Source organism: Marmota flaviventris, chromosome 9 (genome assembly GCF_047511675.1).
Source record: "Marmota flaviventris isolate mMarFla1 chromosome 9, mMarFla1.hap1, whole genome shotgun sequence".
NCBI classification, from domain to species: domain Eukaryota; kingdom Metazoa; phylum Chordata; class Mammalia; order Rodentia; family Sciuridae; genus Marmota; species Marmota flaviventris.
The window spans coordinates 6,369,039-6,379,537 of record NC_092506.1 but is presented as its reverse complement, the minus strand read 5'-3'; the positions used below and the strand labels follow the sequence as shown (position 1 = coordinate 6,379,537).

Sequence of the window (10,499 nt, the reverse complement as noted above, 5' to 3'; positions counted from 1 at the left end):
TTCTCAAAAACCAGCACACAGCGCCTTTTAGAGGGGTAAAAGAGATCTCTTGAAGCCCCAGACCTAGAGGGGCTGGCTGCATGCCCCCAAAGCTCTGCTTATCCTTTTGCTATCACAGGCAGGGTATACGTGGTGGCGGAAGAGGAGGCACGGTGTGTGCCTCTGGATACCCAGAGACCCAGAACCAGCCCGAGGTCAAATCACTGAGAGAAAGCGGCCAAGCTGGGCTGGAAGACAGGTCTGTAACTCAGCGCAGCCGCTTTCCACTGCCTTTGCTGCCGACGCACACCCCGCCCTCCTTCTTCAGTATTTTCCTTCTCTCTGCTCCTCGCCCCCGCTAATTCTCCTCCTCTAATTCTGTGGCTTCCGCATATGGGAGGCGGGATCTCCAAGCAGGAGATGGGATGTCAGATCCCCCAGCCTAAAGCTAGGGAAAGGGGCCTTCAGACCAGGGATCTGGCTCTGCCTCACAGTGGGTGAAGACGTCAGGGTCTCCAGGAGAACCCCCGGAGTCCCCGGAAATGGGGGCGGAGTCTGGGGACCCCTAAAGGGGGGAGGGGTCTCGTAGACTTTCAAGGAGTCCCTGCGCCAGCTGAGAGCACTAGGGAGTCCCTCAGACAGCGGTGGGCGGGGCTTTCCTGTGCCCTGGGCGGTGCCCGGGGCGTGGTCTCCAGAGGGGGCGTGTTCTCCTGGTAAGGGGCGTTGCTCTGCGGACCAAGGCAAAGCTAGGCCGCAAGGGGCGGAGCCTTAGGCAAGGCGGGGCTTCTGTGGGCGGAGCCAACGGGGCGGGGCCTCAATCCAGGGGGCGGAGTGTGCCAATTCGTGCTCGTCCCCCTCCCCGCGGCCCCGGGTGTCCCCGTGACGAGGCAGCGCGGAGCCGCTGCGGGCCGGGCCCATCCCGCCGCAGCGGCCCCGGGGCCGAGCAGGGACGAGGCGGGGAGGGAGCTGCCCAGAGCGGGGCCCGGAGAGCGGCCAGGTGAGGCCGCCAGGGCTGAGGGGGCGGGGGCTGCGCCGGGCGGGCGCGGGGGGCGTGTTTGCGTGTCTGGGTGACGGGGGAGTAGGTCCGAGGCCGCCGCCTGTGGCTGTTTGCGCGTCTTCTCGTCCCTGCAGTCGCGGGTCCGGGCTGGGCTCTGCGCCCGTACGGGCTCTGCCCGTGGCCCCCGGGTGTGCAGGACTGTGCACGCACGCGTGTTTATGTGGAGGGGCCGCTGGCTGTGTATCTGCGTATGCGCTGGGCCGTCATTGTGGCCGCCCGGGGCGCCGGGCACCGGCCTGCCCCAGCGCAGTCCCTACAGCATAGGGATGTTTTCCAAACTGGCTGCCTGCGGGAGACAGCTCTGCTGCAGCCTGAGCCAGAGGGGGGAGCGCCGCCCCCACAGGCCTCCAGAGACCCAGAGGCCTGGGGGACCGCTGACACCTGAGGGAGGGTGGGAGTGCGCACCCAGGAGAGTCGAGAGGCCTGCCCTCAGGGCGAGGTCAAGATGGAGAGACTGAGGCAGATGGATGGTGAGGTGGAAGTAGGCAACAGGAGGAGAGGGGGAGGAGGGTGGGAAGAGAAATGGGGGGGGGGAAGGACAGTGCTGGGAGGACAGAGAGTCATTGAGAAACAGACAGACAGACAGAGGCCTAGACATGCAAAGAGGCAGAAAGATTATGATGGATAGATGGGTGCAAAGAACCTGACAGAGGATAACTCAGAGGTCCTGGGGCTAAAATCTCAAGCCAGGAATTGAGTCTTAGACCAAGTTAAGACCCCCAAGTCCTGGGTTGCCCTTCTTCCAAGAACAGCCCAGACTGGGATCTTGGCCACCAACCAAGTTGTTCCATTTCTCTGGCCCCACCAAATATGCGGGACCTCTAACTCTGCCACCTCCCCCTCTTGTTTCCATTCTGCTCATCTCCCTCCCTGGTGTCCCAGCAACCCTTGGCAGTTTAGGGGAGGCAGAGGAGAATCTTGCCATAACAATAGATGTGTGAAAGGGCACTCTGCCTCAGCCTAGGTGGCTTGCAGCAGACTGGAGCTGGGATTGAGGGGGACTGGGGTGGGAAGCTTCAAAGCTCTCTTCTTCTCTCTCACTCTGCCCAGAATGGTGCTGGAAGGAAACCCTGAAGTGGGGACCCCCCGAACCTCAGACCTCCAGCACCCCGGGAACAAGGGCTCTTGCATCCTTTCTTCCAGTGAAGATGCACAGCCGGGCGAGGAGCCCATCAAGTATGGCGAACTCATCGTCCTGGGGTGAGCCTCCCTGATCCGGGAGGGATGGGCACCTAGCAGCCAGAGGGAGGGCCCCAGCTCCCAATAAGTAGGGCCTTCTGCTGTTTTCCCTTGTTTCCTTCCCAGCTGATAGACAAAATTGACTAAACTTACCTCAATTCATAAATATTATTTTATCTTCCTGTTTTCACAAATTCCTGAGACAGCCCACCCAAGTTTCTGATCATATAAGAAAAAGTAACAACTGCTGCCTTCTGCAAAGCACCTATGATGTGTTGTGTGGGGCAAAGAACTCTGGTTCTGCAACAAAACTGCTTGATTCCAATTCTGCCTCTGCAAGTTGCTGAACTCCCTGTGCCTCCATTTCCCATTCCCATTTTACAAACAGGGATGATAATATTCCCTGCCTCAGAGGGTTGTCAGAAGCAAGCAAGGAAAGAAGGAAGGAAGGAAGGAAAGAGATGATTTTTGTTAAGTATGTAGAACAGCGCCCGGCACGTATCAAGTGATCTGGGAGGCAGGCCTGTGCCAAGCCCTTTCATGGACATTATTTCATTTCAATCTTCACAAAGATGCTGTGAGGAAGGAGGTGAGGAAACCGAGGCTCAGAGAGGGGAAGTGACTGGCCCAAGGGCACACAGCTGGTAAGTGGCAGGGCTGGGATTTGGACCCAGGTCTTTCTTACTCTAGGTCTAGTGGACTGTCACTAAGCTACAGCTCACCCTCAAGCTACAGATGGGAAAACTGAAGCCAGGAGAGAGAAAGCAACTGGAATTGGTGGCTGGACAGACCTCATCTTTTTTTTTTTTCCCCCCTGGTTTTGGCCTGACCTGAATTCCTGCACCTCCTTCTCAGCTCTTGCCCTAGGCACAGATCCCTCTTTTTCCGCCCCAATCCATGTCTCCTTTTGGCCTCTCTCTGTCATCAGTCCAGAAGAAACTACTTGATAAGCTTTAACCTCATGATGATGATTATTAAGGAATAATAATGACTATTGCTTGTTGACACATATGTATAATGGGCTTTTTTTCCCTTAAGAACAATAACAGCTAACAGTTATCAAGAGCTTGTTTTCTATGCCAAATTCTGTGCCAAGAATTTTCAAATGTTTTACCTCATTTAGTTTTTAAAATGAAACTACAAGGTAGGTTCTGAAAAATGGGCCCTATTAACCAGGCCCGCCTGAATCCTGAACCTGGGTCCTAAACCACCACTGTCTAGACCACCCCTGACCCCATGGGAAGAACTCCAAAGGGCAAAAGCAACGCCCCTCTTAGGGTGCTTGCATGAGCATAACAGCTCTTCATGTCCCCAGGAAAGGCCTGGTTTTCCATCTGAGGGCAAGGCCACTGATGGGGGAGAATGTAGACCAATGAGATGGGCCCGTACCAGCCATCTATTCTCTGCAAAGCAGAGAAGCCCCACACTGGCTGTGCATCAGAGCCACTGGAAAGTGCATTGAAAACACACATTGACAGGCCCACCTTGTCAGAATCAGAATCAGAATCTCCATAGGTAGGGCCAGAGAATCTGGACTTTAAAAAACTCACCAGGAGATTCTGATTCAAGTGGTCCTTGTCTGTATATGGCAGCTAATCACCCATCACTTCCTGCTGTATATGGCAGCTAATTGCCCATGACTGCCTTCAGAAATATAATTCTTAGCCTAGTGTTCAGAAATATAATTCTTACCCTTCTACCAACTTCATCGTCCCCTGATAACACTTTACAACCCAAATGACCAATCCCTGATCTCACAAACCCTGCCAGCCTTGGGGCCTTGGCTTAGGTTGAGCCCTTCATCTAGAAGGACATCTGCGAGTCTGGAGTCAGGCAGACCTGAGCTCAAATCTGGACTTTTTAACTTATAGGCTGAGGCAAGTCACTTTACCTCCCTGAGCCTCCAGTTCTCTTATTCATAAAATGGAAAGAAAGACACTTGCCTGGCAGGACAATGCACAGATTCCATTAGGTAATTAAGAACGTGAAGGGCCAGGAACACAGAGGTAGCAGTACATGGCAGCCATCAAGGGTCTGACTCACTCCATCTTTGCTTCTCACCATCATTTCCCCTGGACAAGAGCTGCAAAGGAAGGTGGCAACTTGACATGGATGGAGATATGGAGGTAGTAGCGTTGTGGATCCATTCATCTCCTCCATTTGTTTTCTAGTAGTGGTGTAATAAGTTATAGTTTGCTACAGGTGAATCCTTTCCAGTTCTTCATGGCCTTATGTAGGTGTTCTTTCTCTCCAAAAACCTGATCCTGGGGCCAGAATTTCCTTCTGCCTTTGGACCTGGGTACGCTTGGCTTGGGCCCAGAGGCATGTTGTCATGGCAGTTGATGCCTGGGTCCTTGAGAAGCTGGGGACCCCTCCACTGACAGCACAAAACTGATCATTGGATATATCATTTCTACAACCCCAGCATCCAGCACCTGTCCAGGCACGGCTCAGGCATCCAGGATCACTTGGTTAATTGAATGCAAGACACCCCCCACAACACACCTAACATGCCAATCTGCTGCTGTAGGGTCTTCTAGCTTTTGTTGCTTCCAGATCTTGTTTATGACGGTAGGACCTGCCTGGAGCTGGCAGTTTTCTCCAAGTCTTGCCAGGGGCTCACTTTCTCTTTCTTTCTCTCCTCCTACAACCCTTTCTTCTTAATCCCCACAACCACAGCTACAATGGGTGTCTGGCAAGTGGGGACAAGGGTCGTCGGCGAAGCCGCCTTGCACTGAGTCGCCGGCCACATGCCAATGGAGTGAAGCCAGATGTCATGCACCACATCTCTACACCCCTCGTCTCCAAGGCAAGCAGTTTATCCCAGCACCTTGTCCCAGGCCCAGGTCTTGGCCTGCCCACAGCCCCTGTGGAGCAGGGCAGTGCACTGTGCTGTCACTCACAGCCTAGTGGCTACCAGAGAAATGATGATGGTGGGAAATCCTTTGTAGTGTGCACAGGACTTTACAGTTTGCAAAATGTTTCCTTGACCACCAGACCTCATTCACTGGATGGAAAGGATCATTTTAGAGGAAGCCAAGGCTCCTAGAGTGGGATGTGATGGTTACACAACAGTAGCAAAGGGAAAGACTTGGCCCTGGAGGATGGGGTAGAAGTCAGCTCTGCTCGTTCCAGCTGTGCAGAACCAGGTCACTTCTCCCTGAGCTGCAGCTCCCTCAACTGTAAAATGGGAATCATAGTCCATCCTTGGGGTGGCCGCAGGAGCACCTGCTGAGCGGTCCCCTTGGCACAGGATGCAGCTCCCTTCCTCAGGGATCACTGCCAGGCCCTGAGCTCATTTCTGGCTCAGAAGGTTATATCTCTCATGGCCACATGCCCTGGGAGGTGACTTCTTTCTCCCTACCAGGCACTGAGTAACCGAGGCCAGCACAGCATCTCATACACACTGTCCCGGAGCCACTCAGTTATAGTGGAGTACACGCATGACAGCGACACAGACATGTTCCAGGTATGCTCAACCCCTCCACCAGCCTCCTGGCCTCTGAGCTCTGCAGGCATTCCAAGGTGAGGCCACAGGGCTAAAGGCCATGGGAAGGTGCCTTGTGGGTGGAGGGGTACAAGGCAGTGTTCTGTACTATGAAGAAGCAGGATGTCCTGGCAGGGGTTACCGGCTCTGCACTGGCATAGCAAGGCAGCTGCCATGTCAAGACACAGATATGTGATGCCCAGAGTGGGGCCCATTTGGCTTCCGAGTCCAGAGGGCAGGTGGGCAGGTGTGAGAGTCCTCATGCCTGGGTTCAGATGCCAGCTCCGTCACTCGCCACGGGATGACTTTGGGCGAGAGTCCTTTAACCTCCTGGGTCTTGCTCTCCCCAACTGTAAGTGGTACTGATAATAACACTGAGGTATTCCACATAGAATACTTAGCTTAGAGTCAATTCTTACTAAAAAGTCACTATTTGTTGTGAATATTGAAGCCCTTCCATACCAGAGGTGTCACTTTTCCACTGTTTTATAAGCAGACCAACTAGCTTTTATTGAGTGTGGGAGGGGGAAGGCAGAGAAGGAGAAGCTTCAAGCCATATCCAGTTGGACGTGGAGACCCTATCTGGGAGCCCGGAGTCCCCTCCTCTTTGTCTGGCAGCCTCGTTGTGTGGTGGCCTTGCACACAGAGCAGCTGCTGGGACGCTGGGGAGGGAAGCTGTGAGTCCAGCTGTGCGCGTGTAACCCCTGTGCTTGCCTTCCCCTCCCTTGCAGATTGGCCGCTCCACAGAGAACATGATAGACTTTGTGGTAACAGACACATCCCCTGGAGGAGGGGCTGCAGAGGGCCCTTCTGCCCAGAGCACCATCTCCCGCTATGCCTGCCGCATCCTCTGTGACCGCAGGCCACCCTATACTGCCCGCATCTATGCCGCTGGCTTTGATGCCTCCAGCAACATCTTCCTTGGAGTGAGTGACCCCCAGGCAGGGACAGCTCTTCATTAGACAGTGAACTAAGGGGAGGCTGGGGAGGTGCCGTGCCCTGGAGTGATGGACCCGCCCACAGTCATCCTAACCATGACCCAGGTAGGGCTTACAGCCCCACTCCATAGACAGCAGCCTGAGGTTGGGGAGATCAGGTGGTGCCCAAGTCATGCGGGCCTGTCTGGGTTACCTCTGAACTTGGGGTACAGACGTAGCCCCTCTGGTACACAGCCAGCTGGGAATACCCAGGGATGTGATCGGATCCCTCATGTGGTCCCAGGAGCGGGCAGCCAAATGGCGGACCCCCGATGGCCTGATGGATGGCCTGACCACCAATGGGGTCCTGGTGATGCACCCTGCGGGAGGCTTCTCAGAAGACTCGGCCCCAGGTGTCTGGCGGGAGATCTCCGTCTGCGGGAATGTGTACACACTGCGAGACAGTCGCTCAGCCCAGCAGCGGGGGAAGCTGGTAGGTGGCCCACTCCATCTCCCCCACAGCCCTTCCCAGGCCTGCATAATCTGCCCATCCCCCTGCCCAAGGTGAAAGATGACTTGCTGTCCTCACGCCTGAGGGAGCCCCAGTGGGCTCCATCTAGAACCCCAGGAGTTCTTGGCGCATGCCACTTGTCCCACGGGCAGGAGCAGACCAGCATCCCCAGGTGTAGCCTGCGCAGTGCTGAAGATCCCTGGGGTGATGAGAAGTGGAGCTGCACAGAGACACTGTGCACTACCAAGAGCAGCGAGGCTGCCAGCAGCTTAAAAAAATCACACCCTCTTAGGAGGGTGACACTTGGCCCATGTGTGAGCAGTTTATAGCCTAGAGTGTTGGCAGTTTGTAGTGTGTCTGTCCCGTACAAACAGGTTTCGCTTTATTATCCTCTCCCAGCGGGAAACAGCCATTGGAGTAGTTCTGATAGTGCTGGCCACGTGGAAGTACCACGTGGCACAGAGCAGAGAAAGAAGGTTCAGAGCTGGGAGTGAGTCCTAGAGAGAGGTAGCATGTGGCCACTCAGGGCTCTTCCTAGGTTTCAGCATGCTGCCCAAGGAGATGAAGACCTCAGGGGAAAGCAGGGCTGATCTAGAGATGCTACTGGGAGGGTTGGAAGCATCTTTTGTGTGTGTGTGTGTGTGGTGCTGGGGATTGAACCCATGGCCTTGTGCTTGTGGGGCAAACTATATCCCCAGCCCGATAAGCGTCATTTTAAAAATCTATGCACACAAACTATCCAGACACTTGTCGAGCTCTGTGCCAAGCTCTGGTCCAAGTACTTACGTTGATCAATTCATTTAATCTTCATGAGACCCACTTGAGATGGGGACCTGGAACCCACCTTGAGGATAAGGAGACTGAGACACAGAGAAGTTAAGCTACTCTCCTAAGAATACAGAGTTATTGAACCACGAGGTCACTCCAGAGTCCTTGCTGTTAACCATGACCCTGGGACAGCCGATTTGGCCTCAGTAGTAGCATTCTGCACAAGAGGTGTTTTCTGCCTCTGCCATTATGGGATGGCTTTGGAAAAACCCTGTTTGGGTCCCGACCTCCTGGTTTGACCAGTGAGGACACCAAAGCCTATGCTGAGAGTGAGGGACAGCGAGTGCCCAGGGAGCCTCTGTCTGCCTTCCCACTCCCACATGACCTCCCAGCCTGCCCTGCTGACCCAGCGTGCCCTATCCAGAGAGTGTCAGTGGGATAGACAGAGGGCTTGTCTGGGGTGAGGCTGCCTGATGGTGGGCTGGGGCCTCTTAGGCTAAGGCCCTTCTGCTGCCTCTGGCAGGTGGAAAATGAATCCAACGTGCTGCAAGACGGCTCGCTCATCGACCTGTGTGGGGCCACACTGCTGTGGCGCACTCCGGCAGGGCTGCTGCGGGCACCCACGCTGAAGCAGCTGGAGGCCCAGCGGCAGGAGGCCAATGCAGCACGGCCCCAGTGCCCAGTGGGCCTCAGCACCCTGGCCTTCCCCAGTCCAGCCCGCGGTCGCACAGCGCCTGACAAGCAGCAGCCCTGGGTCTACGTCCGCTGCGGTCATGTCCACGGCTACCACGGCTGGGGCTGCCGGCGGGAACGGGGCCCCCAGGAGCGCGAGTGTCCTCTCTGCCGCCTTGTGGGGCCCTATGTGCCCCTGTGGCTTGGCCAGGAGGCTGGCCTCTGCCTGGACCCTGGGCCGCCCAGCCACGCCTTTGCACCCTGCGGCCACGTCTGCTCTGAGAAGACTGCCCGCTACTGGGCCCAGACGCCGCTACCGCACGGCACCCATGCTTTCCATGCCGCCTGCCCCTTTTGTGGGGCCTGGCTTACGGGTGAACATGGCTGCGTCCGTCTCATTTTCCAGGGGCCACTGGACTAAGCTCCTGGGGCCTCTGCTGCCATGCCCGCCTGCCCACCCAGGTCTCCCACCCCCTGCAGCCCAGATGGAGCTCTGCATGTGGGACTCTACCTGTTGGCACATTGCTCACTGGCTGGACACACTGGATGGGCTGTGACCCTCCCCTGAGCTCTGGTCCCCAAGGAGGTCCCCAAGATCTCTACCCTAGTCATACTGATGAGGGCTTTAGCACCAGTGCTGTTCCAGGCTGATGGAGGGAGTCAGCCCCATGCCCCTGCCCTTCCAGGGGCATCCCACATCATGCCGCCTACACTGTGCCCTTGGGGGAGTGAAGGAGCTGTGGTTCCTGACCCCCAGCTTAGGCTGGCTGTGCCCTGAGCCTGCCAAGTCAGTAGCAGGTATCTGTCCTTCCTGATGCTGCCCCGCCGGGTTCCCCTATAAACCTCGCTACTCAGCTGCCCTGACAAATCCACGTGTCCCGCGTGCACGCAGTGCCTCCAGCCCTGAGCGAGTACTAGGTGGGCAGCGGGCTGGAGCTGGCATGTGCTGATGCCCACCACAGGCTACAGTCTGTGCCAGGTGGCTCTGGGGATGCAGAGATAATCATGTTCCCCACCTGGTGGATTTCACTATCTAGTGGAGAGTGGACCAAATTACCAAATGACAGAATTCTCAGGGCTGGGGAAGAGTCACTGCTGGCCACAGGAAAGTGAATGAGGCAAGGGAACTCAGCCTCCATGGTGGCTTGGACTCCTCCAGGCCAATAGGATGGGGAGGGTGCTGCACATTCTGTGCAGCCTAGGGGTAGGGAAACAGAGTGACAGATTCTAGGGGCTGGAGCATGGACTGCAGGGGGCAGATGGGGGTAGAGCAGAGATGGGGCCAGGCTGATGGGAAGACGCTGGATGGAGGATTTGGATCCATATTTGTGGACAGCCAGGAGTCAACAAAGCAGGGAGAGGATTCTCGGCTCCAGAGCATTGGCTCTGACACAAGGGCTACTATCACTGAGTGCCCACGTGTGCCCCACACTGTGCTAACCATAATAACAACTGCGATCATTGAGCACTCATCAGGCACCAGGCTCTGCTTCTCGGAGGTTTTGTTGTTTAATCTTCACACTAACCCAGGGAGGGAGGTTATTACCCTTTGCATTCACAGGGAGATGAAGGCACAAACTCCAAGTCACATAGCTAGAAAGTGGCCAAGCCAGGACTTGAACCCAGAGCTGTCCATTGGGGCAGAGGCTGCTCCTCTCCCTGACACTGTGGCTTTGCTTCAGTGAGTGGGGCTAAACTGAATGTGGTTTTCAAGTCTGTCCCATCAAATGGCTGGAGAAGGGGTCAGTGGACATCCACTGTCCATGGCCCAGCCCCATGCAGGGTCCCAGCAATGAGCAAGGCCCTTCCTTCCCAGCTCCCTGCCTGAGGAGAGACCTGCCCAGGCTGGTGTCAGAAGCTGGCAACCACAACCTGCTGGCCACCTGCACCCCAGGCCGATACAGTGGGCCATCAGCCAGGCTGGGGTGT

At 56.0% G+C, this 10,499-nt stretch overlaps 1 protein-coding gene across 2 annotated transcripts; it reads left to right on the top strand.

Moving 5' to 3' along the window:
• Nucleotides 1-847: 847 nt before the first annotated feature.
• On the top strand, nucleotides 848-10,042 carry Peli3 (pellino E3 ubiquitin protein ligase family member 3). 2 transcript variants are annotated; one of them, XM_027944791.2, is made up of 8 exons: nucleotides 848-976; nucleotides 2,087-2,236; nucleotides 2,788-2,859; nucleotides 4,895-5,024; nucleotides 5,583-5,684; nucleotides 6,434-6,628; nucleotides 6,924-7,112; nucleotides 8,422-10,042. In XM_027944791.2, exons 2-8 carry the CDS (start codon nucleotides 2,088-2,090, stop codon nucleotides 8,989-8,991), a joined length of 1,407 nt encoding a protein of 468 aa, XP_027800592.1. In that variant the 5' UTR covers nucleotides 848-976; nucleotide 2,087; the 3' UTR covers nucleotides 8,992-10,042. The 2 variants fall into 2 exon arrangements, with proteins under 2 accessions (XP_027800592.1, XP_034492784.1); XM_034636893.2 differs by lacking the exon at nucleotides 2,788-2,859.
• Nucleotides 10,043-10,499: the final 457 nt, after the last annotated feature.

Excerpts from the sequence above, each read along its gene's own strand:
- Peli3 (XM_027944791.2), top strand. The coding sequence starts at position 2,088 with ATGGTGCTGGAAGGAAACCCTGAAGTGGGGACCCCCCGAACCTCAGAC. Across the intron at positions 2,237-2,787 it reads GGCGAACTCATCGTCCTGGG|ATGCTGTGAGGAAGGAGGTG; the intron begins GTGAGCCTCCCT and ends ATCTTCACAAAG. Across the intron at positions 7,113-8,421 it reads CCCAGCAGCGGGGGAAGCTG|GTGGAAAATGAATCCAACGT; the intron begins GTAGGTGGCCCA and ends TGCCTCTGGCAG.